We start from the raw sequence: 26,442 nt of genomic DNA, 5'->3' as shown, positions 1-26,442 counted from the left end.
TGTGACTCACGTTGCACGCGCTGACTGTGCCCACCCCTCCCTCAACGGTCATTGGTGAGGCGGCTGTAGTTACGATGCTGCGTCGCTAACGCCGACAGAGCAACACGGTGTTGCTCTGGGTTTCATCCTGAAGGAGCAACGCGATGTTGCTGCTACTACCGCGGTGTCGTCCGGGGCGACACCACGCGCGCAATCGTTGAAGCTCAATGTGAGCAACTATGTCGGAAGAGAGGGTGAAACTCTCCTCCGTTGGCTTGTCGAACTCGACACTGCCATCGCGGCTCGACGTATCGTCGACCCGTTGTCCAAGGTTGCGTTCGCCATGTCATGCCTTGGCGGACGAGCGAGAAGTTGGGCGTATGGACGCCGACTCTCTGATCCTACGTGCTTCAGCACGTACGAGGGTTTCAAGGAGGAGCTCAGGCAAGCGTTTGAGCCCCCGCAAAATGAGTTTGGGTCGAGGGCAGAGTTACTCGACCTACAGTAGGGTAAGCACGATGTCCATGCGTACGCGCAGAGAGCACGGTACTTGGTCTCGAACATCGTGACCAATCCGATCGACGAGGCGACCAAGGTCGTCACGTTCATGAAGGGACTGAGAGATGGGCCTGTAAAGACCTATCTCTTCCGTGAGTACCCAGGCACTTTCGAAGCTGCGATTACTCTTGCAATGCAGGAGGAGTTTAGCCTGCGGCAGGGTAAACTGCATGCAGATGTGCCGAGGCCACAGCCACGCCCGGTAGTGAGGACGGGAGGCCCATTACCCACGGGCCTCTCGAGTGCTGCAACTGCTGGACCCCAGCAGTTGCAGGGAAACAATGTGCGATGCTACCGTTGCGGTAGAGTCGGTCACTTTGCCCGAGAGTACACGGCACCCGTGCACCGAGATGGTGGTCGACGCGGCGATGCAGGGCATCGGCGCGAACGAACAAAACACGCTGGAACCCAGTAGGCGCGGGGCGCCCTACTGGTGAAGCAGTCACGCATGTCCAACTCGGACATGCGAAACTGAGGACTGCAGCCCCCAGTGAGGACCCTTCTCACTGCAAAATGCATGATGACAAACCGAACCTTTTCATGTTGAACGTGAACTCGATGAGAGAGAGCAAATCTTTTCGTGCTTTGGTTGATTCGGGCGCGTCGAACAACTTTGTTCGACTGCGAAGTCTATCAAGGCTTGACTTCGAGGATTTAAAGATACCTCGAAGTATGCTGGAGGTACGACTGGCAACGGGTGCCGTCGTGAAGACCGAGAAGCGCATGGTACGCGTGCGCTTCACGTATGAAGACCAAGAGTTTGTCGAGACCTTTATCGTCCTGGATCTGGACGATAAGTTTGACATCGTATTGGGCATGCCGTGGCTTGCACGGCATGATCCGGTCATCGATTGGGAGAAGCGCACTCTCGTGCGCTTCGGAACAGTGAGCGATGGCCCTGTTGCCGCTACGCACACACCGACAGGTGCGTGCGACTCCCCACCGAGACAGCGCCTAACGCTGCTGTTCCGGAGCGCCCTGGGGCCGCGCGAGCACGCGCGCAAGAGCAGCTAGCGTCGGCGTTGCCGCCGACAGCTAATGAAGAAAATGTGTTGACCTCGGAGGTCGATACCCGATTTTCAGCGAATCAGGAAGAGTCTCCGGCCTCAAGGGGCACGGATGACGCAGGCGAGTCACACGCCTCAGCCGTGGAGGCTGACGCGAATCTAATTGGATCAGGTCTGGCCAATAATAAGAGCCAAGGTGACGTAACGCCGTCGACTCCGGGAGTCGATGGCTTGGGTGAATTTGATTCGTCGGCTCCGGGAGCCGACGTACCCTCCGTAATGGGGGTCTCCGCCAATGGGTGGCGTCGAGGTGTGGTGTAGGGGAACATCAAGTTTTGTGTCACACTCTAAGGCCGCAGTGGAACAACGTACCAGGAGCCAAGTACTACTCGGCGGGATGACCGTCCGCCGAGCTCAGTGGGCTGATGGACAGCTGAACGCGGGTGATGGTGTCAGAAACTCAATGCACACCGGCCCCGACCTGGTGACACGTGGCAGGCCCAGTGATGAAGACCCAGCCGAGTTCAGGAAGGCACCGGACACGCTCAGCCGAGGTCATGGGGAGTTCAAGCCGCCGAGCTCGGCAAAACGGCACCACGTACCATCCAAATACGGTAACCGGGTCCAATTGAGTCCGGGAGTCGCCCAGTCGAGTATAAGGGTCGCTCCGACGAGTTCGCCGTGTTATCTGGACACCTTATCCGGCTCCGCCGAGTTCACTGGGTTATCCGGACATCTTATTCGGCTCAGCCGAGTTCGTTAGGTTATCCGGACACGCCGTATCCGGCTCAGCCCGAGTTCAAGGGGTTATCCGGACAGGTTATCCGGCTTAGCCGAGCTCAAGCGCCGCCGAGCTCTGACATCGAGACTGCTGTCGGCGTACATCTTCAATCTCGAAGCATGCACCCTGCGAGTGGCTCCACTCAGCAAATGTTCGATCTCAAATGAGTTTGCCTGAGCACCAATCACACGGTACGGTCCAATCCATTTGACCGCAAGCTTATTGACGTGCACCTCGGAATCAATACGGGGCCACAACACGTAATCTCCGATGTGAAAGTTCTCTTGCTGCGCACCACGCTGATTTTTCTTATTGCGGTTGGTATGGCCTTCCTTGGCGCTCGAGACGTCATGATGCATATCCTCCATCGATGCACGTAGCTCGTCCACCACTGAGCTGATGTCTGGAGAAAGCTCATCCGTCTTTACGACCTTCATCTCCGCCGCCTCGTGGCCGACCAGCACTTTCTCTAATGGTGTAGCTGCTGTAACCCCAAGAAACACCTCTGCTGGGGAGTGATTGGCAAGCGATGCCACAGGGCTATGATTCAGGTTGCCCTGTACGAGAGGGAGTAGTGTCGCCCAATTGGCTTGCTCGACCTTGAACTCCAAGATCATGACTCGAAATACTTGAAGGATATCTCGATTTAGCCGTTCAATACTGCTATTTATCCAGGGACAGTAAGCCAAAGTGAAACTCTGTGTCATTTGAGTCTTGTGGCACAGCTCTTCCAACATTTGGTTCTTAAAGTGCGTCGCTGTGTCGCTAATCAGCACCTTAAGCATGCCGTAGCGGCTACTCCAGTCCAGGATGGCTCTGACAGCAGTCGCAGAGTCAGGGCTTGCACACTTCACCAGCTCACACAAGTGCGAGAAGTCATCTTTCAGAACCAACAGGTAGTCCTTGCCCTCACCGTACTCCCCAATGAACAGGTAGACCAGAGGCAGAGCTTCATTGCGCTCCTTCGACCGATAGGTTTCCCATGGCGCCACTACAGGTTTACAGCAGTTGAGGTGGAGGGTGTGGCCGTGTACTCGACAACGAGAGGGTCAATGCAGGCGTTGATAACCACGACAGCTTCACCCATGTGGCGGATCACAGATACAGCAGACATCCCAGTCTCCTTTTATCCGTCCCACGTGCCTTCAGCCAGCGACGTAGAAAAGTACAAGATCAAGGAAAACTTGGTCAAGGATATCGGTTCGAAGTGGAAGATTGCCGTTGGTGGGAGCTACTACTTCAATGGCAAAGCTGCACAGAAGTATGCGTCGCTTTGCCTGAATAGCAAGCAAATCGGCTGGCTCTGGCTTAATCGGCCGATTAGCAAACGTAAATCCGACTCATGTGCTCTTACTGTGTAAGTCGTCCCAGGTAGTAATCTAAAGAATAAATCGTCTAATTAGGAGGTCGGATTTATCTAATCGGGGGTCGTCGGTCTTATTAAGTCACTAAATCGGCGGATTAACAATCCAATAAGACATCCTAATTGGTTTTCAAAATAATACCTGGACAGTATTAAAATACCGAGATCCAGTAAAAAAGTAAAACCTTTTTGCATTTGGAACCTTTTGTTACAAGAAGCGGAGTTCGCGGGAACTTTGTTACAAAGAGCAGAGTTCGGGCCCGGGGCCTGCAGCACCATCAAACTTACAAGAACTTTGAGCTCGGTCTTCCACAACTGTCACCACTAACAACATGTATTATGAATTATCATGGTGCTGTAACACAATACACCGTGCAGGCGCAGCACGCGCACGAGGGACAGCTTCTCTTGTTGTGACCACTCTCACCGCAGTTTAGTCTCTCCAGAGCGGCCAGAATTCCGGAACCCCGATCCGAGAAAAGCGGCATGGCCTTGAGCTTGAGATCAACACCCGCCTAAAAACAGCACCGAAAAAACATCTACAATTCTCCTCACTCTCCGTAGCGCACACTGCAATGGCCAAAATAATGTTCATGTTGTTCCCATCTCTTCCTACGAGTGAGTACCAGGTGAATGCTGCGACTGATGAAATAGCCGCTCGATCCTTGACGCTATGATCGCAGTGGGCTTGACCGGGGGGCTTGACCGGAATTCGTGGGATTGTACTGCGACCGGCGGGCACCGTTTGGCACCGTTGAGCACCGAAATGCTAAGTGTTATGGTGACCCCAATATATAATTACCGAATCAAAATCACCGATGCCCGACTCCAGCTGAACGGACTCAAAAGACAAAACGTGAAGCAGGTACACGATGGATTCCTTGAGGCTTAAGTTGTGCTGTGCCAACTAGCTGTCACTAACAAAGTCGCGGCTGGCGCCTCCCATTAGTCTTGTGTGTTGCAGCAGATTACTTAGCTTGGTCACCTCCTACCGCGGCCTGGTCGCGTCCTGCCGCTGCGAAGAACGCTGTAATCCGCGGGTCCTCTGTCTGTCTGTGCTGGCATTTGCGGTTAGTGCTGTCTGGTCCACACTTGTGGTGGAGATCGCGACAACTCTGGCATGCTGCGCGTCCGGGAGGTTTGGTGCGAGATCGCTTCAGCGGTTCGGCGGCGAGTTGGGTTGGAGCTGCCGCTGTTTGCTCTTGTGGAGGTGGGTCCAATGCCCGCTTCCGCGACTGCCTTTTGGCCTTCAGACGGCAACGAAGCTTCTCTGCATCCAGGTTCGTGGTAGGATGCTTTGCTTGAAACTCGGAGAAGACTAGCGCCCATTTACCTTTGCTCCGAGGCAATGATGCAGCGAACTGTCGTAAATGCTCGCGCGTGGCGTCGTCGATCAGTTCGATCTCCGTGCCAGCTATGCGCCTGACAGCGCGTGGTAAGGATGGTGTGGAGACATCGCCAGCCGCACTGACCGCCACACAAGAAGCTAACCTCTCATTCTGTTCGTTGCAGGCATTCCCGACTTGCAACACGCCTCACAAGACACGGTCATTCATGTTACCCTCTGTACCAGTGCAGCTATTGGCATAATTGAAGTACCCCATTGCTGCGCTTCAGCAGATTTCTCGCTCGGTACTGCTAGGGTTTCTTCGACGTGGGGAAAGAGGTCTTGCTCTATCTTCTTTGCAGGCGGAACTCGCAGCACAACTTTCGTGCGATTCTTACGGGATTCAGCGGTTCGAAGGGCATTCCAGCGTTTGCGTAAGAAATCCTCCGACTTTGGCGTGATTGTCGGACACATGTGCGCTGCCAAGTCGTACACGTTGCAGAACACGCCGATTACATTTTTTATCTTGTTTGACTGGCGAAGTAAATTATAAATTTCTTTTTGAAGCGCCATCTCTTTATCCGAGTTCACTTCGTCGTTCACTGGGGTCTTGCGATCGACTTTAAGAATGTAGGGTGTTGTAGGTCGAATTCCACCAGAGGTCCACTTCGTATCTACAGCTGCCGAACGTTTTTCAATTGAGCGGGATCAACGCTTCTTCAGCTTCAGACACGGGTTAGTCAGCTCGTTTACGGCAGCATTGTACATCACAGTTGCCACGACAGGACATTCACGCCACTTATATATTTTCCCATCGAGTGCGAGCTGTTCCCCGCGTGTTTGCTCCAGCACTACGAACTCGTCAGCCGTGAAGTCAGCCGTCGATTCATACTCCGGGTTGAGCCCAAGCTGCTTCACAAACGCATCACTAGGAATGCTTCTACGAGTCACGTGCGCTGACTGCATCAACTTCTTAATATCGGTGGGTTGGGACCGTTTGCGAAGGATGACGGCTTCGAGTGCGTTAGTGCGGAGAGGAAGTAAGCTGAATAAACGTTCCCACGGTTTTCCAACAGGAACTGACTCACCACCCGGGCGGAAGTGCTGTTGGATGCTAACCTCGAGCGGTTGTTTTGACAATAGCGCATAAATAAACTCTAGTTGGGGCGAATCCGGCAGCAGGCCTTTGCAGAAGACGGCCGTCTTGCACAAGGTGATGAAGTCGAACTCCGTGAAACTGGGGTTGCGCTTGAACTTAGCTCCTGTTTTAAAATTATGCTGCGCAATATCATAGGTTTGTGTTAGCGCGAGCAATGGTTTCACATACCACATGTGTAAAGCGTACCTGGAGCGTGAAAATATCTAGGATACGCAGCCCAACCCTACTCGATCAAGCAACTTGCGTAGTTTCGAGTGAATCGCTTCTAATTGACTGGTCGAAACAACTCGAATCTTCTCGCCTCGCTCGAGATACTCACAATCAGAAACATACTGATCTCTACTTCGAATTTGCTGCAGGTTGGATTGAATTGAGTTCGTCCACTCGGAAATGTTACGCACACTAGAGTTAGATACAGATTGCAGTACAGTCAGAAATTGTTTTGCCATGTCTTCTGGTGGTCGCAGCTTGCGCTCCACGTCATACAACGCCTTCGATAGATGCTTTGCCAAAGCTTTGCGCTCCGATGGCTCCTTCACATTCTCTGTAAAGCGCTGTATAGGTCCTGTTTTGTCGCTACTCTACCGCCAAAGACTTTCGTGATCAGATTACGGGTTTGAACAGCGTTGTCACACACACAAACCATTTCATCATCACTCTCATGATTCACTTTGTGCACCAATGTCTCCAGAATTGCGCCCGATTCATCATGATTTTCAGATTGGGTGAGACCTCTCGCTACTATCTCGCCGGCTTCGTTCTGAACCAACATCAACAATCGAACGAGAGACGACTGCTCTTTTGAGTTATCCGAGCCAAAGATTTTGAGTTCTTGCAAAACTTTTGAGAATGATCGACACGAAGTACTCGCTTGCACTCAGCCTGGGCCATGTACGCCTTCAACAATCTAGAGCAAATCTCCGTTTGCGACAGCCAAATTTTCTCAACGTCTCCTCGTCAAGGCAAGCATTCTTCTGCATGTACTGCTCAACTGTATCAAGCAGAGGAGGTGAAAAGTTTTGGTATTCTAATTTACGAGTCTCCACAGTCATCGCTGCCAACCTGAAAATCTGGTAATACCGCTTTTGGCGTCGCCGTATTACGTTCGCGGTCGCACCAGCTATGCCTCTAGTGGTAAGCATGCTATCGTACACCAGGTCGAAAAAATCCAACGATATTCCAGACTGGTACGAGAGCAGGTAACGAAAAGCAAGAAGAGTAGCTTTCGAGGCAGAAAGATAATCGTCATCTATTGTAGAAAATGTCCGTCCATTGCCACCAGTGCAAGTGTACCTTGCGTAGTACAGTATGGTCTTGTGTTCAATGTCGTGCACGATGCGACTTGAGTAGCCCGTCACCCTCGGAGTACAGCAACAGCCCTCCACAATGCACACCGCGTCACGAGAAGGCGAAAGACACTCAGTAGTCTAGGTAATCGTTGGGTAGGTTAGCCAGGTGGAAAGTAGACCATGCTTCTCCAGTTCAGGTAGCTGCAGAGTAGGAGGGAACATGCGCAGCGCTATTGCCTCCTTCACTGCAGCACGAGCCGCATTCTCCGCCATGTTCAAATCGGAGAATAAATGGATACTAAAAAAAACACGGGGGGGGGGGGTTGCCGCCGCCCTGCGGGCGGCGGAAACCGTTGGGCTTTCGGCCCAACAATGCCGGTCAAGCCTCGCAGTGCAAAAACCGTGAAGCGGCATTGATCTCCGCCGTCGCACTTGTACATGAGCATCACACCACCGTGCTGTTTTGGATCGAGCCTGATGGTCATGCCGTGTGTTGCTGCATACTTGCGCAAAGCCTTCGTGCACGACTTATGGTCAGGAAAGCACATGCCCTCGGTCACCGAGTCGGTGGTAGTGTCGTCCGTCGGACCCTGCGCAGGGTGCGGCGACGGCGGTGGCGACGGCGACTGCATGGGCCTCTTCACCGTCTAAAGATCTATTGGGTGTGCGGCCCCCGGGCCCGAACTCCGCTCTTTGTAACAAAGTTCCCGCGAACTCTGCTTTTTGTAACAAAAGGTTCCAAATGCAAAGAGTTTCCGGATCACTCCGCTTTTTACAAAAAGCCCCTCTGGAGGGCGATTTGTCGTTTCGTTATATTGTACATCGCGTCAACACTAATATTCGATGGCGATTATGCCGTCGCGTCAACACTAATATTCGATGGCGATTATCCCCGCTATAATAATTGCTTGCGTAGTTGCTGTGTGCTGGTAAGTGGCAGCAGCTGGATAGCGATGAAACCGTGCGTTTTCAGTCAAGAACCTCATGTAAAAAGATATGCCACGGACGAATGTCCATACTGTATCTGAGAGGATAGCCATTGTTGAGACTGACTGCTCACAGCAGGCACCTCGCAACAATGAACATGCTGTAAATGCTGCCGAGGCGACAGTTGTTAATAAAGTCATGAAAAACTAGGAAATTGTGTTCAGCATACGGAGGTACTGGTTTGTTTTTGGAGTGCTCATTGAGCACTCCAAATCACGATCCCATCTGACGGCACGGGTGTGCTTCCCTGAAAGCTCCGCTCTAGCGCTCTGAAAACCCGCTCTTTAAATGCCTACGATAGTGACTATTGACACTAGATTAGATATGTATGAAGGCCCATTCCAGCTCTTTTTCGGTGACAAAAGCCTGGAGGGGTGAAAACCACTTGCCCAGCTTAAAACCCAGGACCAATCACGATCTCAACTCGCTCGGTACGGAAGGGTTATGGGTTTTTGGCTGGGGAATAGTTTGCTGTCGAGACCGCTGATTTTTGTAAGTTTTTGAAAGATGCGCCCGTCATCTTTATTCCCTGTCGGTGCCAATAGATGCACCACAGACAACGACGGTGAAATCCGCTAGCTATAGCTGAATATTACCTATATTCAGATATAGCTGGCGGATTTCACCATTCAGTGAATAATCAGCGGATCTGCCACACAAGCCGATGCGAAGACCCGAAGCGTGAAGAGCGTAGTGGCGAGCGCTCGAAGAATACTTGAGAGGAAGTTGGAAAGTTGAAAAGCGATTGATTGATCCGTTAGTTTAGCGTCGGCGCGCCGCCGCCGCCCAACCAGTAGTTCTTGGCGACCAGGACACGCAAACAAGTATCCAGGTCCCATCCTAAAGTCTATCAATATCAAATCCTAGATCAATCCTTATCTACCAATGAAAAACTACTAATCCTATTCGTAGCTTGGCCAAAATTTGTGACTTGCGTCCCATAATCAAAAGTCCGGCTGGAAAACTTGATTGTTGCACATCTCAAGGATTTACAGCCAATGAGGTCGCTCGAACGTCCATGTTTACGCGTCCCATAATCAAGTTTACTTTTGACACCAGCCAATAGGATAGCATATAATGAATATAAACCATGCATCCCCGTATTACGCTGTCCAGCGTAAACTGAAGTGCTGTGCAGCAGCACTTGACGTGGGAGTCCTCTACTATCTTATTGGCAGACGGACGTCCACGTCACTGGATCTCTCCTCAGCACAAACAAATGCATGTTAGGTAACATCCCGTAATCATGAAAATTAGGCAGCGCAGAATTAGATGGGGGATGTTAATTGAGAAGTGCAGCTTATCTTGCACACCGAACAGTCATGGGCTCACTGTCACTTCTAAATTTACTGCGTGCCACGCAAGACCCTCCAAGAAAAAAAGCAACGTCTGACACGAGTGCTAGCCATGCGTATTTTACTGTGGTTTTTGCATGTAGCTTTGATCACGCTACTGCAATCTACCGCTATGGTGGCGGCGAAGAGTGCAAACTCTGAGCTAAGCAAAACGTCGGAATCAAGGGCGAGCATGGACCAAGCTCGCGCGAATTCAACGATGGACCCGCCTCAACCGCACCTACGAGGCAATGATAACGTGGGGGGCTTTCAAGACTCGTCGACTGAAGAAGACAGAGGTTTTTTTGATCAAGCCGCAAAATTTACCGAGAAACTTATTGGCACGACTCGAATGGACAGCTTGAGACAAAAGATGGAGATCCCTTCCTTTAAACTCGCTCGAGCACTTGGGAAGACACCCAAACAATTTGAAGACAAGTTGATGAAAAATCTGGCGAAAAAAGGGATTACGGATCCCGTCAAAATAGAGAGGAGCAAGGCATTAGCCCAGGAATACGGTCTTTACTTCGTGAGGAACATGGGCGCTGGTAAATTGTAAGCATTGCAAGCGAAGCGGCTCGGACCTCGTTATTTCTACAAGGCGGCAAAGCAGCGAACGAGCGTAGGCGATCAGGATGCTTACGTGGCCATGGCTAAGCGCTACGAACCGTGGGTGGTAAACAACAATCTACGGTACTTCTAAGGAACAGGGCTGTGAGGCACTGGTGGAGTGCAGTCAGCCTGTAACCGAAGCAGTAGATCCAACGTTACTAAAGTGTTGCAGGAACGACCACAGATTTTGGGTATTGCACGAATGTACGGTATGGCTGTAAGAATGTTTGAAAAAAAAACGGGAATTCTACTACAGGCAAACCGGTTTTAAATAAAATGAGCCCCAGTGATGAGAGCAGCTTTGAAGCGACACTTGCGAGTGGGATGGCCTTTGTGACGGCAAAGTATAGCTCGCTCACTCCACGCCTCGACACTGTGTACGCCATTCTCAAAGTCAATGGCCAGTCGACTGCGTCGGGGTTCACTGGCACTGCCACTCAGTTTGTACTTAGGTTCAACAATGGACAGACATGGACGCTCTACTTTTCGTGCTACACCTCGAGGGATCCTCGACGTTGGTAGGCTTTAATTCTTTTACAGGAACTGTACGAGTGGCGATGACCCCGAATCCAGAAAAACAAAGCGTATTTGACGAGACTTCTGGCTGTATTCTGGAAGGAGGCGACGTTGAAGCGCAAGATGCAGACACGTACGCTTACGTGTGGAAAACGAGTGGCGTTTGCTCAGGGTCCAGTGGACTGCTTCATTACGCGCAGATTCACCACGTGGATACTCTGGAAAGGTCGACAGCATTTGAGGTGGAGGGTGTAGCCGCGTACTCGACAACGAGAGGGTCAATGCAGGCGTTGATAACCACGACAGCTTCACCCATGTGGCGGATCACAGATACAGCAGACATCCCAGTCTCCTTTTATCCGTCCCACGTGCCTTCAGCCAGCGACGTAGAAAAGTACAAGATCAAGGAAAACTTGGTCAAGGATATCGGTTCGAAGTGGAAGATTGCCGTTGGTGGGAGCTACTACTTCAATGGCAAAGCTGCACAGAAGTATGCGTCGCTTTGCCTTATGGCTGCAGATCCATCGGTGGCCGGTACGGATCCCGATTCAGAAATAAATCTGGATCACTGTCTTACCAAGCTGAAATCCTTTCTCGCTCCGTTCGTGACCAACTCCTGGAAGTACGCGCTGAAGTATGACACCGTGTACGGAGGAATTTTGAGCTCCCAGGGTTTTGTTCTTAATGACGTCAACGCCGATTTCGGTAACACAATGTACAACGACCACCACTACCATTGTGGCTACTGGATCGTGACCGCTGCAATCATGAACAAACTCGCGCCTACATGGTCCGGAATAGCGGAACTGAATCGCATAGCGAGCTTTCTAGTGCGCGATGTGGCGAATCCATCGTGGAGAGACCCTTACTTTACGAAATTCCGCAGCTTTGACTGGTTCCGTGGCCATTCGTACTCGGACGGCGTTTTATCGTTTGCAGATGGGAAGGATCAAGAGAGTTCGTCGGAGGATATGAACTTTCACTATGGGATGGCGTTGTTCGGACAGGTGGCAGGAGACGAGGAGCTCGCAACGATTGGTCGACTGATGGTGAAGCTGAACGTGAGAGCTATTCAGACGGCTTACAGACGCGAATCGCGCTCAGCCTGCAATGTTCCGACCCAACAAAGTGACATGAATCTTGTTTGACAATAACGTGAACTACGCGACGTGGTTCAGCCCTGAGAAGTACGCGATTCACGGAATTCAGATGATCCCGGTATCGCCTGTGACGGAGTTCATGCGCACACACGAGTTTGTGAGAGAAGAATGGGACCAAGTTCTCTCGAAGATTCCAGACATTGTTAACGACAATCTGCGTAACCCGTGGTTGTCGCTGCTATATGTGAACTATGCCACGGTGAACAAGACGCTCGCGCTGAAAAAGCTTGAGAAATAGGATGGATGAGGGCTAAGCCGGTCATGGGTGCTCAATATAGCAGTGGCGAGGTCGGGCGTCCAGTAGCTTCCTCTTGCGATTTCGATTAAATGAGGAAGAAACATTTGTTGTTAAAGGAGGAAGAAACATTTATTATAATGCCAACCATCACAAGCTGCAATACAACTATTACGGTGCAGCGGCAGTTCGCCCTCAATGACCAGGAAATGCATGCACTTTTATCTTCACTTTTCATTCATTTCAGATCAAACTTCAAGTCTCACTCACTACCGGTGCTACGACTCCGCCTTCTTGGGTCCGAGGTTGTTCATGAAGTTCTTGATCTTCTTGGCGGGGTCGTCTTCAGGCACCACGTCAGGATCCACGATCTGGCGCAGACCGTCCGACACGAGGTTGAACTGTGGCTTAAACTCCACGCCGTACGGCTCGATGAGACTGAAACCATCGTCGTGGGCGGCGGCCTCGAGCGCGTCACAGGCCTCCAGGAACGTCATGGCGTTCAGCTCGTCGTACGTGAGCTTTGTCGCCTCCATAAACTTCTGGATACGGAAGTTACGGGCCAGCTTGTTGACCGTGATGTTGTCGGGCGACTGCACCAGCTCCGTGTCCACAATGTTGATGCCGATCTCCGTGTCGCTCGTCATGCTACGACGGTTCCAGTTGGCCGAGCCCAGCGACACATACACGTCGTCCACGATCACCAGCTTGCTGTGGATGTACAGCTGGCGAGCTTCCTTGGTCGAATAGAGCTTGAACTTGTCCGGGTACGCCTCCTGAATCGGATTGACCATGTCGTAGAGATACTTGGCGTATCCGGTGTACTCCGCCTCCACGGTACGTTGCATGATAACAATGAGGCGCTCGATGCTGGGCATCATGTCCATGATGGCCTCCAGCAGCTCCGGCACCAGGATGAAGTACTGGTCCTGGATGAAGATATAGTTCTGCGCGTTGCGGATGGCCTTGATGCGCGCGTGGAAGATGGACTGCTCGCCCTGCGGCGCGAAGTTGTAGTGGTCGTAGTCCGGGCTGAACGTGCGGCACAGCTGCACGGCGTGGGTGCCGTCCGTGGGGATGTCCAGCGGCGTCGCGCTCTCGTCGATGGGCGGGAGCTCCGAAAACTCGGGGTTCTCGAAGTCCAGCAGGTCGTCCATGAGGTCCTGCGACGGCTTGTCGCGCGAGTTCCAGCGGTCGAGGAAGTTGCAGGCCACGTCCTTCGTGGCGGGGCCCTCAATGCGGGCGTGGGCGTCAAGCCAGCCGTTCCACAGGCACTTGATGCCCGTGCGTTCGCGCAGCTCGGCCTGGTCGTGCTCGAGCGTGTCCCAACGGTCGTTGGTCAAGTCCACGCCGCCCACGTAGGCGACGAGGTCGCGGCCCTTACGCACGATCACCGACTTCTGGTGGTGCGAGGAAGTGGGGAATGGGAGACGATCATCGTACACGAAGCGCGCGGGGCCGTTCTGCTCCGGCGGGGGCAGCGCGTTGATGAGGTCGCGCACCTCGTGGTTCTGTGCTCGTTCAGTGAGGTTGGACCAGACGAGCATGCGCCAGTCGGCTCCGCGCTTGACGGCGGCCTCAGCCAAGTCGCAGAGCTTCGTGTCCGGCTCGTGCGGCTTGAACGGGACGTTGCAGGTGCCCCAACCGGTGAGGTACACGAGGTCTCCTTGGTGGACCGTCATCATGTCGTCGGCTACGTCGCTGAAGTAGCCCGCAGTCGCGACGTACAGCTTGACGCGGTTGCCCTTGGAGTAGAGGTGCATGCCCTGGCGCTCGTGGCCGTTGCGGGACGTCTTCATTTCTTCTTCTGTGAGGAACCATCGAGTAGGCTCGAGGTAGGGCTGGTCGAACGGCGCGGTCGCCTCCTTGGCAGGTTTCTTCTTGAGGTGGAACGGGTCGACGATGAACTCGAACGCGCGGCTGAGCCCGTGGCTGATCTCATCGAATGGAGATGTCGACATGGCGTCGGAGTCGCGCTTGTGCTGGAGGTGGAAAATTCTGGAATGACGAGCAACTTAGGTAGGAATGTAGTCTCAGCGCAGGATAGTGCGTGATTACTCTCGTTCGGAAGATCATCCATGGGGCAGCCATAATAGTTCGTGGAAATCAGGTTAAATGACATGTTCAAGCATCGAACTTGGTGAAGAAGAGTTGATTGCCACGCCTCACTTGTGTCTCAAATGCAGCGCACAATCTGTCACTACAGGCGTCCCCGGGCTAGTCCCGGCTGTATATTTTAATGTACCTCGCACAGGAAGTACAACAAGCTCTCAAGATTTGCGCGCTACTTCTGCAAACATATTGATTTATATGAGTGTACAGCGAGACCTACTGCGACAAGTGACACGTTGCGGAAATACCTCCACCGTATTCTTGAGCTAAGCTTGTAGTAAGTCAGTACATACTCCTTTATGTTCAGACCGCGTGAATTTTGTTGATTCTTAAACATCATAAGTACCACTGTGGCGAATAGGCCGGATCCGTTAGGCGTCACGCTAACAAGCAGAACGAGTATACAGTATATCTGCCCTACAGTTGTAGTCGGACAAATTGTTATTAGCGTCACGCGTACCTCGGCGTCATGTGTCTATCCTGCCGCCGAGCTAATATGTCTCGGGAGTCCTGGAAACGCCGCTCTCACAGTTGAATCCACCACTAACACGATGGGGTATCCTACCCTTACAAGCACTGCGGCTCTATTCGTTTTTGCCTGCCTACTCTTTGTATCGGTGGAGTCGCAAGCAACGATCAAGGACATCGACCCTAATTCGCGACCAACTTTGCTGCTTACCGGTGATTCGCTAACGGAGCTAGGCGCCGACCCATCGAGAATGGGCTGGGTTTCGCTACTGCAGAATGATTATATCCGTACGGCTGACGTTATTGTGCGCGGCGTCTCGGGATACAACACGAAATGGTTCCTGAACAATGTGCTGCCCACCATTGAGGAAGAACTCACCAGCAACAAGTACGCTATCCCGTCACTCATTACGCTTTGGCTGGGCACCAACGACGCTGTCTTGACCAACGGCAGCAACCCCGAGATGCACGTCCCGGTTACTAACTACAAGGAGAATTTGGTCAAAATCGTCAACGGGTTCCAGAAACTTGCCCCTGATGCTGCCATCCTGCTTATCACTCCAGCCCACGTCGACGATGGCGCCCGAATCAACTCAGAGCGAAACGATACCAAGCGAGGACTTGTCGACCGCTCCAACGCCGTGACAAGCAACTATTCCCAAGCGTGTGTGGAAGTCGCTGGCACTCTCGACGTCCCGGTGCTCGACTTGAACGCGCACTTTAACGCCATGGCTCAGCCGGAAAGAAACGCTTTCCTGCTCGATGGCCTGCACTACAATGCGGAAGGGAACAAAGTTGTGCACGAGCTACTGCAGAGCAAGATCAACAGCGACTTCCCTACCTTGAGCGAAAGGCTTTCAACTTGGCAGTCCCCGGCTGCTAGCAAGTGGGCGGCCGAAGACCCGTGGACTGCGGCTACGCCATGAGAGCAGATACCGCTGCAGCAACCTCTATCGATCGAGATACAAGTTTAAGGTAGCGTCATGTTCTAGCCTCTGAAGTTTACCTTGAAAGCTGTCATTACTCCAGTTTTGAGAATTTCTAGCACTGATTGAAAGCGAATACGGCCTATTCGCCACAGTGGTACTTATGATGTTTAAGAATCAACAAAATTCACGCGGTCTGAACATAAATGAGTATGTACTGACTTACTACAAGCTTAGCTCAAGAATACGGTGGAGGTATTTCCGCAACGTGCCACTTGTCGCAGTAGGTCTCGCTGTACACTCATATAAATCAATATGTTTGCAGAAGTAGCGCGCAAATCTTGAGAGCTTGTTGTACTTCCTGTGCGAGGTACATTAAAATATACAGCCGGGACTAGCCCGGGGACGCCTGAACCGGACAACCACCTGGGACGGCGCCTGCAAAGAGACGCTAAATTGCTTTTTGATTCGATCGACGCACGAAATAAACAATGTCATGATGAAGTAGCTCGTATCGGTACGGAAACCTAGGAAAGACGTGCCAATTGCAAGAGTAAATTGCGAAGTGACATAATTAAATAGGAGCAACAAAGATTTAATTCTCAGGGAGAAAGCAAAGGAGGGGGCCAGTTATGAGCATGGACCAACTGAGCTTTTGTTTGACAAAGTGGAAGCATTATGCTACATGTATTCGACAATTGAAACGGATGGCGGGACCCCGGGGTCCCGCATAAAAACCGCTCACTTCGGGAATTATTTATTTTTGTCGCTGCAGGCCAAATCCCCCTGGCTCTACCAGTCGAAACCACTTTGCGTCCGTCGGCATCAGCACCAAGCACGCCACCTCGAGCCACGGGAGGCTCTCAATCGACTGTTCCTCCACGCAAGCGGAAGAAGCGGGAGGATCGAAAGGAGGCGGCCTATAACCGCGCGATCTATCACCTTCTGTCCTCGGCCATCCCAGTTCCGCAGGTTCTGTCGTCGATCTGGATTTGAGTCGGCCCCGAATCACGCCGCGGTTCGGGCACGATCACCCACAATCCGGCTTGCCACATGTCCTGCCTTACGCGCCGGCGTCATCGGACCACCTGAGACCTCCCGAAGAACTCCTTCTGATCCGTAGATCCTTGCTGCCTGTCTCTCAATCGCCGATCTCCCACGCCTCCAGTCGATCGGCCCTGCCGCCTTTCTCGGAGAACAAGTCTTATTCAGCACTTCTCCACACCCGAGTGTACCTGAAGCCATTCTCAATGCTCCTGTTCAAGATGGTAAGACTCCGGGTGGACCCGACACTGATGATCAAGGAGCTCACAAGCAAAAACAAAAGAAGCGTAAACCAGGTCGACCCCGAAAAAGCCCCTCTCACCCCCGTAGCAACCAGCCTTCCATACTGCAGTTTTTCGGCGCAAAACCAGCTAGTAGTTAGGCCAAGTACATCCTAGTCCGTGCATTCATTACCCACATATATAATACATTAGTACTTAGGAGTGTGATATGGTTACCGGTTTGTGGTGAGAGCACCGGGGTCCCGCCATGCGTTTCAATTTAGGAAGCGGATCTGTAATGTCCAGGTGTCGAGCCAATACGAAGCAGATCTTCGCGTCGTCCTGTACCAACCACACTGTCGAGATGCTCTTAACACAGGACCTCTGGATAGAGAAGGACCAGAACTGCCGTTTGGCCGGGTGTACTTGGGCAGGCATAAGTGCGGTTATTCGCCAAATCATAATACAAATATACCTCTAGAAAGCTAAGAATCTATCTAGACGCATGGCGCTAAGTGAACTGTGCTAAGGACAGCATTATTCGTAAGAACTTCGCCCAAACACGACACCCCCGCGTAGGTGGCCGCAAGTCCTAAGCAAGGGGAACCTCCCCTAAACACTCTAAACATCTCTACAACACCCAGCCTATCTCTTCGTGCCCGGGGAGAGCTTTTCCCAAAACCAGTACCAGTCTGGGGTCCTAATCCCAGGACCAGTACCAGTCCCAAAACCAGCAGCAGTAGTAATCCGAAGTAGAGTGGACCACTTGCATTTGGGCCACAAGTACGCGAGGACGAGATGCTATCTTTATCGTTGGGGTCGATGCTTCCAACCATGGCCTTCACATCAGCTTCCCCCCTCTGGAGCAAAAGCTTCACCCTCCCTCGACCTGCTGCAGCTCCTGCTCTCTACACCCCAAGACCACCGTCGGCACAAGTACCTCAACGCAACTCTACTAGGCAACACTCGCGTCAACTTTAACGCTTCCAAAGACAAACTTCCTGCTTTTGCAGCTTCGGTGCTTCCGAAGACAAGTTTCGTTCAGTTCCTACGAGAGAGTCACCGCATCGATCTCTTCTATCCACAGCTGAGCGTGGACGCGCAGAGTCACCTCACTCTGCACTGTAGCATCGCTGTCATGACCACTGGAGTCTTCACCTTGGTGGATTCCCACCTTCAGCCGAGCACGCCGCTACACTGAATCGCTATCTTGGTCTCTGGAGTCTAGATACAGTACATGGTACACGCAGAGCTCGCTGATGTTAGCAACGAGGCAGGCATTAAACTCATGCAACGCTACATGTAGTCGCCAAGCTTACCGCCTTCTCGTTTGGCATCGGCGGTACACGCCAGTCGACGGCACGATGAACCCCCGTATCTTTGCACCAGCCTCGCACGCTACGACTACGCGTACCTGCACCGCAGTACTAAGAGATCCGGTCATCTCCTTCGCAGTAGCATGTAGTCCGTCGTGCACACGGCGCAGTTGCCGCACTCATGATTCTCGATCAACACCGCGCTGCCCCAAATGCAAGTGGTCCACTCTACTTCGGATTACTACTGCTGCTGGTTTTGGGACTGGTACTGGTACTGGTTTTGGGAAAAGCTCTGCCCGGGGAATGCAAATTTGCATTTTGGTATTTTTTCTGGGCGAAAGCACGTGTTTTTGCGAAAACCGCAGACATCAGTTGATTGCATGGAAACAGACGATTCTAGCAAAAAAAGAACGCTAAAAATACTCACATACTGGCCTCAAACGACCAAAATAGGAGCCCTTGCCCCGGTAAAAGGGCCATTATTTTGGTCACACGAAAAAGGGCACAGGGTGGTTGACACTGAGTGCAAAGCCTACCGATGAAAGCAAGCACCACACCGAGCGCTACTGCAAGCAACGAGGAGTACGTGCCGCTCGTCCCGCGCCACGGCCTGCACGTATTCTGCCGTCCTCAATAGCCCAGATGTGGCAATGGACTCGGCTTTTAGACACGACTATCATCAATTCTTACATTCTGCACCAAAATATTTGTACTCGAACGAACCGAAATGCGCAAAGTCAACGCGCACTTCGTCAGGAATTAGCTTGGCAGCTAGTCACAGCCAGTCCGAAGAAGCAGCAAGTCATGGATGGACAGTTCCACCTGCCCATCTTTCAAGCGCGTAGGGTGTTGTGCGAGTTGTGCAGGTGTCGAGGACACTTGCGGCAGACAACGGTAGTGTGCGGTGCCTGCAATATGCCATTTTGCTTGTCATTGCGGCGGAATTGCTTCACCGAGCATCATACAATCCTTACTCGTGAGACAAGTTGAAGCAGATTTGAAGGAAGGTCATCCCTCCCGAGTTCGACTAACTTATGCAATTCGTATGCTGGTAACAGAGATCTGTACTTTTTTAATATAAGAATTTGTATTGTAAATCGATTGATTAGCACCCTGATTTAGCTCGATCGATTTACAAATCGATCGCGTCCCTGCGATGCATATGTGAATGGGTACGATCGATTTATGTGAAACCAGTCGATATAGACGTGTTTCGAGCGGAATGCCCACCTTTTACTGGACAATCGTGCAGCCCAGCGATGCATATGGATCACAATCGATTTATACCCTGATTTATACTCTGATTAATTAGGTGATTGAGACCTAATAAGCGGTTGCTACAGGTGGGCATTTTGACCGGTTATTACAATATATACCGTCCCTCTAAGGCGCCACCTTCTGTACTTCCACGTCTGTGGTGATATAATTCGCGCAGGGTTAGGTTAGTGGGTCAAGATACCTTGCTTCGGCCACTCGAGCTCGAGAATGCGTCGAGCGGCCGATGAAGCTAGTTACAAGGAGCTATATCTTCGCCAGAACTAAAGGTGCACTCTTGAAATTTTGCCACATGAAAGATAACATAGTAAAGTATGTATGTACCAATTTTCATAGCATTCCAAAGTATTCCATACATTTCCGCTGTATATACACCTGACCTATATTCCTTTTAAGTAGGGAGGGTTGGTGTTAAATGTCGACTTGAAAGCCTTATATATGTAGTGTTCGCACAAACACTGTGTAGCTAACACTAGCGTGTGCAAACTGTTTGTTAGAGTGTAGTGAATCTGGCTAATATGTTTGTGGAGTTAGATAGTTTTTTTTATAATTCCCTTGAAGGTTTCAACTACAAAACGTTGAACCTCTTTCTCATTTACCGCAAGCTGACTTTTACGCAGTGCTTCTTCTTAACCATAAAGTCCTCAAGCTATGTAGGACTGGCTGCGCCGTGTGCGTACGTGGAATATGGATACGGCAACGGGTAACAGTCCTCTTGAGGAGCCAGTAATTTGTCATGCTCGTGACTGAGCAGCAAAACATACAAACGCGTTTGCAGTCAGCACCTACAGTGAGTTTGTGTGTTGTAAAAATCACGAACATGTTTGCGGAATTCACTAACCTTATTAGCTACTTCATATTTTTCTGCTACACTGAATCAAATAGCAGAAACAGAACAAGTCTGCATTTCTATTCAGAATTATTGATATCAATGCGCTAATGGCGACATAACGCTGGGCTAGTACGCACGGATGCTTTGACGTTTCGAGTCTCGAAATTCGAGATAAAGCTATGCTTTGAGCGAGCTTGGCCACAATTTGCACGAGCGGAATCCCAAGAAGAAACGGAGCAGGCGGTGTCTTGATTTGCCAAGGCGGTCACGATCAACACGCAGAAGTACTCTGGGGCGCAAGCATTGTGATCCCATCTCCCAAATGCACGTTGAATATTGCGGGTTTTGTGACGTTTTTCATGTCCTCAGCCAGGCGAACGGACAGAAGCAGAAACGGATTCACATTGTGGGAGACAATGCCCTGCTGATAAGGGCGATGGCCGCCGGAACGCCCCCGAAGTCCACAAGGCTACGAATCTGGTTTTACAAGTGCCGGCAGCGAGCAGACAAAGTCCGGGTTGCGTCATGGACCTCGCTGCCCAGAACCACCAACGCAAGCTCCCGCAGCTTAGCACAGTTGGCGACTGAAACATAATAAACGAGGCTTTCAGTGCAAACTGTCATCGAATAGCGCAACTGGCACGACGGACCTACGCGAAGTGGGCTATGGAAGTTTACAGCACTGAAGAGTAAGCTGCCGACTGAGGGAGGGCGGCCGAAGGTAAAACATCGGCTATAGGGTTGTTAGGATTCAGACTAAGTCCAATATACCACATCATCATCGAGCTTGACCACGATTCGACTGTCGTGATAACCCGTTCATCTTGCTGGTAGTACCTGCACTGGTTAGTTCGGAATTTTCTATCTACCACCAAGATCACGAAGTCCTAGCGCCTTCGACAAGGATTGATGCACTCTGTGCTTCCAGCGACTCCGTGCTTAAAAACACGTTCACTACGGCGTACCTTGATTGCAGCGAGGAACAACCACGGTCGGAAATAACAAGTTGGTGTGCTGTAGCGAGCAGACCCCTATGCTTAGGCAAAAAAAAATGCATAGGGCTATGCATTTTTTTAATCGACTCCAGCTCCGAAGTCGATAGTACAAGTACACCGGACGGTCCGGCAATGTCAGGTCTCGCAATTCCAGCACTTCATGGCAAGTTGTGCATCCCGATCGCCGCCTTCATTATCGTCAAAACTTAGCCATCGACTCAGTTATGCATTTCAAGACGAAGCACCAGAGTACGAGCGAGAGCGGAAACGAATTGGTGGAGTCTGCATAACAGTATTGAGGCTCCAGAGGAATCGAGTGGTGCATCAAGGTAATCAAGTCACAACCGAAAGCAGTGCTGCTGCTTTTCAAGCAGCCGGACTACGTCAACTCCGCGCGCTAGCGAAACGAGAATGGCGAAATCCGCGGGCCATGGAACAAGGAACGCGTTTATTGATCTGCTTAGATCTTTTCCAGCAGACCCCAAAAGAGGCACCTCTTTATGAGGCGAGTCACGTACCGGGGCCACCATCAGCTTCGCCGCTGCTAACCTGGCTTGGGACTTTCCAGACAATTTTGTAAACCGTAAGTTAAATAGACTAGTGCGACCCCCCCCCTCCTCCTCCGATAGTACAAGTCACTTAGTTGGTATGGCAAGAAGATGTTAAACCATTTAGCCACCTGTCGGCAGCTCACTATGAATATGTGTAAGTTTGCGATCTGGTACAGTAGTTTTGCGTTCGTAAGGCAGCTTCTAAAAACCCTGCAGAGCTTCGTTCAACACGGCCATCTTGATATTCAGCAAACCGAAATTGTAGATGGGTTTGATACTACTTCATTAGCCCCGAGGAACAACTCTTTAGCATCCTCTCTTAACACAGATTATTTACTGGAAGGTCACGAAAAGCCGCCTTTTGCTATGCTAGGTCAAAAGTCTTTAAATCCGTTAGGTCCTTCCACATGGGGATAAAAACATCGTTGGAAAGCGCTGCGTGTGCTCTAAATGATACGCAATTGCACTTAGGAGGAAGAGCATTATTAAAAGCAGAGCATGCTATGATGTGCAACCACTTCACTGATAATGCTGCTATCGAGTCGATTCTAAAAATAGCGCATGCTCGACCCTTCAAACAACTGAGCTTGAGTATCGAAAATGGACAGCTAAGGGGTGGTCTCATGGGTAGGAAGATAGGAGCGCTAATGACGCCTGAACTAGCAGCAACCACAGCGTGAAAACGTGCCAGAGCATGTTTTAGATGCTTCCGAGAAAGTATGGGGTGGCTTGGGCCACTTGCGGATTTAATTTTGATGAAACCAGCATAATTTGAAGTGACCTTCCAGTAAATAATCTGTGTTAAGTTTTTTTATAGCAATTTTAACACTTTTGGCACACGTTACTTTCCCGTTATAAACTTACCCAGCGACACTAATGCTGTGAACTAACTCCTGCGATTCGACTCAACACCATCGCATCCGTCCTCGTTGCTGAAGTAAGCACGCCTTCCCAGTCGAGGGCTATGACAGTGCATGCATACAAGACTCACACACCACAATCCAGGCGACCTGATATCAAAGCGCTTACTTTTATCATTTTTCTTGGAAATCAGCAAAGCGGGCGGAGGTGGCTGTTGAATATGTCAGGATACCCCTCTCGAACATGGTACAGTGCCGAAGTATCATCACTGCGAACCATCCCAGGAGGGAAGATGAAATGCTTCGCCACTAGAGCGAACACGTCTCCTAGCGAATACACATGTAACATGGTGTTGCCCGTGTACAGTCGAGCTCGACTGCCCCATTACTCGAGTCGAGTAACGAAGCCTTGGCCTCGAGCAAGAAAGCAAATGCATCGGTCGACGGTGATTTACGCGCATAGACCAGAGTGAGCGCGTGGGCAGCAAGGTCTGCACAGCACAGTAATCCGGCGATGCCGAGGCCGCAACGATTAACTCTTGCGGTGGCGGCGCCGATCTCCATTATTGCTGCCAGCACTTGCTCGGATATCACAACCGCGACGGTAAAAGGCGCCTCCGCAGTCCGTCTCAGCAATATGGTCTCAGCCAGCATCGAGTAGCATCCGTATCAACAGGCAACAGCGGGTCGAGCTATACCGTGCTCCATGCCTAAGAAGTGAACCCACATGCGCCGCTGCGTGCGCTCATTGGCCAGAGCCGAAATCCAACTGAGATTTCCGCGCATGCGTGGCGCCATACAAAGACGCATATAGCCAGGCTCGAGAGCCAAGATCCCCCTCACTTCATTCATTCCAGCTTTTGCGCTTTCCAGCTCAAGTCGACACCTCCCGCCAGTCTCTTTGCCGCCATGGACGGACTCAGCCGCGCCTTCCACTTCATTCTGGACCCGTTCCAGCAGGAGAAGAAGCCGGAGAAGGCGGCCACCGCGCCCTTCGACCAGCCCTACCTCGAGCCCTCGCGCTGGTTCCTGACCGAGGAGGAGATGCGCACGTCGCGCGACGGCTACAAGCGCGAGGGCATGCACCTCTACTCCAAGGGCAACCGCGTCAAGCTCTACGCCGCGTCCGCCGGCTACTTCCACGACGTGGCCGACGACATGCTGGACGTGCGTCGCGGCGACCTCGTCTACCTCACGGGCTGGGGCACGTGCAACGTGCCCTTCAAGCCGCACGAGCCGGACACGAAGCTCTGCGACTTGGCTGAGGCCGCCGTCAAGCGCGGCGCCGACTGGCGCATGCTCGTCTGGTCCAACATCACGGAGCGCGCGCAGAACCACGAGGTGCGCGACCTCATCAACGCGCTGCCCCCGCCGGAGCAGAACGGCCCCGCGCGCTTCGTGTACGACGACCGCCTGCCGCACGCCACGTCGTCGCACCACCAGAAGTCGGTGATCGTGCGTAAGGGCCGCGACCTCGTCGCCTACGTGGGCGGCGTGGACTTGACCAACGACCGTTGGGACACGCTCGAGCACGACCAGGCCGAGCTGCGCGAACGCACGGGCATCAAGTGCCTGTGGAACGGCTGGCTTGACGCCCACGCCCGCATTGAGGGCCCCGCCACGAAGGACGTGGCCTGCAACTTCCTCGACCGCTGGAACTCGCGCGACAAGCCGTCGCAGGACCTCATGGACGACCTGCTGGACTTCGAGAACCCCGAGTTTTCGGAGCTCCCGCCCATCGACGAGAGCGCGACGCCGCTGGACATCCCCACGGACGGCACCCACGCCGTGCAGCTGTGCCGCACGTTCAGCCCGGACTACGACCACTACAACTTCGCGCCGCAGGGCGAGCAGTCCATCTTCCACGCGCGCATCAAGGCCATCCGCAACGCGCAGAACTATATCTTCATCCAGGACCAGTACTTCATCCTGGTGCCGGAGCTGCTGGAGGCCATCATGGACATGATGCCCAGCATCGAGCGCCTCATCGTCATCGTGCAGCGTACGGTCGAGGCTGGTTACACGGGCTACGCCAAGTACCTGTACGACATGGTGGCGCCCATCCAGAAGGCATACCCGGACAAGTTCAAGCTCTATTCGACCAAGGAGTCCAAGGAGCTGTACATCCACAGCAAGCTGGTGATCGTGGACGACGTGTATGTGTCGCTGGGCTCGGCCAACTGGAACCGTCGTAGCATGACGAGCGACACGGAGATCGGCATCAACATTGTGGACACGGAGCTGGTGCAGTCGCCCGACAACATCACGGTCAACAAGCTGGCCCGTAACTTCCGTATCCAGAAGTTTATGGAGGCGACAAAGCTCACGTACGACGAGCTGAACGCCATGACGTTCCTGGAGGCCTGTGACGCGCTCGAGGCCGCCGCCCACGACGATGGCTCCAGCCTGATTGAGCCCTACGCGGTGGAGGATAACGCTGCGTTCGACTATGTGCCGGACGCTCTGCGCCAGATCGTGGACCCGGATGTCGAGGGCGACAACTAAGCTAAGCGTTCCCAAACTGTGACGTTCTGTATAGGTTATCACTTTTCAAGCAGCTTTATCCTGTGTTGAGATGCATAGCGAACCACAGTCATTATGTGAATCTATCCAAAAGGATAGGATAAGTAAAACAAAAAAAAAACGTTTGTTGAAGAGAATCTGAAGTCGCTCTTCGAGGGTCCGTCCGCACGGTGATCGACGCCAAGTACATTTCTATCCATAGTAGTAGTAGTTTCCTACGCGTTGTAAGATTTTATCTTCCACATGTCTGCGTTCTAGGCCGTCGAGGTCTTCTACTCCCCGAAGTCAGTTCAGCCATACTGCTCTGCGAGGGCGCATCGGTCCTGGTAGGCGACGATGTTTTTCTTCCGTTGATGAGCTTCCAGCGCTCGATGGTCGAGATGCCGTTGGCTTGTACCCGCATCCGCTCGTACTTGGCCATTGTTTCCGACGAAATTCCATCAAAAATGGACTTGGTGGTGTTCTTCTACGAGTCGGTGAGCTCCAGCGCCCGGAACGGACAAACCGATGGCGGGAACTTCATGGCTGCTGGTTTGCTTCGAAAGTTGGACGGGCGAGGCGAATTGCAATGTGACTTGGCACCTTCGAGTCGGAGGGGACTCAATCCTGATACACCTCTGTTATCGGCTCTTTTTCCCGTTAGGTTCAACGAGCCTTCTTTCGTAAGAGGCGAGTATTCATTGGTGACCCCGAAGCCCCTTTATGGCGAGGATGTCTGCAGCTTTTTCGATGTCCCTGGCTTTACTTTCGTTGCGTTGATGGACTTTTGGAATTGGGCTTCGTTTTCCCTTGCGACAGTGCTGTGGGCTAGGGCGGGTCGCTAAACAGAGGATATGGGACCTGCGCTCAGCCTCTTGGGTACGACTTTAAGAACAAATACGGGCACAGTTTCGGTTAACGACTTATCTATTGGTGTTCTAATTTAAAAATGTCCTTAGATACTCCCCCAATCTGGGATAGAAGCGTAATATGCTGTGACAGCCTCAAACAAAATGATACTAAGCCACCATTT

The 26,442-nt window shown here is 52.0% G+C and overlaps 11 protein-coding genes across 11 annotated transcripts in view; 7 read left to right on the top strand and 4 right to left on the bottom strand.

The window, feature by feature from the left end:
• The window catches only part of PHYSODRAFT_469054 (hypothetical protein), a gene marked incomplete at both ends in the record, with an annotated part of 4,985 nt that extends 2,301 nt beyond the window's left edge, over positions 1-2,684 (bottom strand). Inside the window, one exon of the mRNA XM_009515830.1 lies at positions 2,406-2,684. Coding sequence (XP_009514125.1) covers positions 2,406-2,684 — 279 coding nt within the window. The remainder of the gene's footprint in view (positions 1-2,405) is intronic.
• A 663-nt stretch (positions 2,685-3,347) lies between these two features.
• PHYSODRAFT_461422 (hypothetical protein) lies at positions 3,348-3,605 on the top strand (the record flags this gene model as incomplete). The annotated part of the gene is made up of 1 exon (XM_009515829.1): positions 3,348-3,605. A coding segment is annotated over one exon (258 nt), but the record flags the coding sequence as incomplete, so codon positions are not given.
• Positions 3,606-4,656: 1,051 nt separating this feature from the next.
• Positions 4,657-5,588, bottom strand: PHYSODRAFT_293017 (hypothetical protein; the record flags this gene model as incomplete). The annotated part of the gene is made up of 2 exons (XM_009515828.1): positions 4,657-5,187; positions 5,250-5,588. The coding sequence occupies 2 exons, from the start codon at positions 5,586-5,588 to the stop codon at positions 4,657-4,659; spliced, it is 870 nt and encodes a 289-aa protein (XP_009514123.1).
• Positions 5,589-9,804: 4,216 nt separating this feature from the next.
• PHYSODRAFT_353350 (hypothetical protein) lies at positions 9,805-10,555 on the top strand. Its single transcript, XM_009515827.1, has one exon. It carries the CDS (start codon positions 9,858-9,860, stop codon positions 10,341-10,343), a length of 486 nt encoding a protein of 161 aa, XP_009514122.1. The 5' UTR covers positions 9,805-9,857; the 3' UTR covers positions 10,344-10,555.
• A 398-nt stretch (positions 10,556-10,953) lies between these two features.
• On the top strand, positions 10,954-12,310 carry PHYSODRAFT_320724 (hypothetical protein; the record flags this gene model as incomplete). The annotated part of the gene is made up of 2 exons (XM_009515826.1): positions 10,954-12,024; positions 12,098-12,310. The coding sequence occupies 2 exons, from the start codon at positions 10,954-10,956 to the stop codon at positions 12,308-12,310; spliced, it is 1,284 nt and encodes a 427-aa protein (XP_009514121.1).
• A 275-nt stretch (positions 12,311-12,585) lies between these two features.
• On the bottom strand, positions 12,586-14,268 carry PHYSODRAFT_553176 (phospholipase D-like protein; the record flags this gene model as incomplete). Its single annotated transcript, XM_009515825.1, has 2 exons — positions 12,586-12,955; positions 12,995-14,268. The coding sequence occupies 2 exons, from the start codon at positions 14,266-14,268 to the stop codon at positions 12,586-12,588; spliced, it is 1,644 nt and encodes a 547-aa protein (XP_009514120.1).
• A 17-nt stretch (positions 14,269-14,285) lies between these two features.
• Positions 14,286-18,269, top strand: PHYSODRAFT_284017 (hypothetical protein). The gene has a single exon (XM_009515824.1). The coding sequence runs from the start codon at positions 14,971-14,973 to the stop codon at positions 15,811-15,813; it is 843 nt and encodes a 280-aa protein (XP_009514119.1). The 5' UTR covers positions 14,286-14,970; the 3' UTR covers positions 15,814-18,269.
• Positions 18,270-20,898: 2,629 nt separating this feature from the next.
• Positions 20,899-21,093, top strand: PHYSODRAFT_422584 (hypothetical protein; the record flags this gene model as incomplete). The annotated part of the gene is made up of 1 exon (XM_009515823.1): positions 20,899-21,093. A coding segment is annotated over one exon (195 nt), but the record flags the coding sequence as incomplete, so codon positions are not given.
• Positions 21,094-21,776: 683 nt separating this feature from the next.
• PHYSODRAFT_417886 (hypothetical protein) lies at positions 21,777-22,031 on the top strand (the record flags this gene model as incomplete). The annotated part of the gene is made up of 1 exon (XM_009515822.1): positions 21,777-22,031. A coding segment is annotated over one exon (255 nt), but the record flags the coding sequence as incomplete, so codon positions are not given.
• A 1,203-nt stretch (positions 22,032-23,234) lies between these two features.
• PHYSODRAFT_293013 (hypothetical protein) lies at positions 23,235-23,561 on the bottom strand (the record flags this gene model as incomplete). The annotated part of the gene is made up of 1 exon (XM_009515821.1): positions 23,235-23,561. One exon carries the CDS (start codon positions 23,559-23,561, stop codon positions 23,235-23,237), a length of 327 nt encoding a protein of 108 aa, XP_009514116.1.
• A 208-nt stretch (positions 23,562-23,769) lies between these two features.
• On the top strand, positions 23,770-25,449 carry PHYSODRAFT_553175 (phospholipase D-like protein). The gene has a single exon (XM_009515820.1). The coding sequence runs from the start codon at positions 23,817-23,819 to the stop codon at positions 25,410-25,412; it is 1,596 nt and encodes a 531-aa protein (XP_009514115.1). The 5' UTR covers positions 23,770-23,816; the 3' UTR covers positions 25,413-25,449.
• The last annotated feature ends 993 nt before the right edge of the window (positions 25,450-26,442 follow it).

The sequence above is a fragment of the Phytophthora sojae genome (assembly GCF_000149755.1).
Source record: "Phytophthora sojae unplaced genomic scaffold PHYSOscaffold_1, whole genome shotgun sequence".
Classification (NCBI taxonomy): Eukaryota; Oomycota; class Peronosporomycetes; order Peronosporales; family Peronosporaceae; genus Phytophthora; species Phytophthora sojae.
The sequence above is the reverse complement of the archived record's forward strand: the minus strand, read 5'-3'. Positions and strand labels throughout refer to the sequence as shown.

Bases quoted from the DNA above. Each gene is read 5' to 3' on its own strand.
- PHYSODRAFT_553175 (XM_009515820.1), top strand. From the start codon at position 23,817: ATGGACGGACTCAGCCGCGCCTTCCACTTCATTCTGGACCCGTTCCAG.
- PHYSODRAFT_353350 (XM_009515827.1), top strand. From the start codon at position 9,858: ATGCGTATTTTACTGTGGTTTTTGCATGTAGCTTTGATCACGCTACTG.
- PHYSODRAFT_284017 (XM_009515824.1), top strand. From the start codon at position 14,971: ATGGGGTATCCTACCCTTACAAGCACTGCGGCTCTATTCGTTTTTGCC.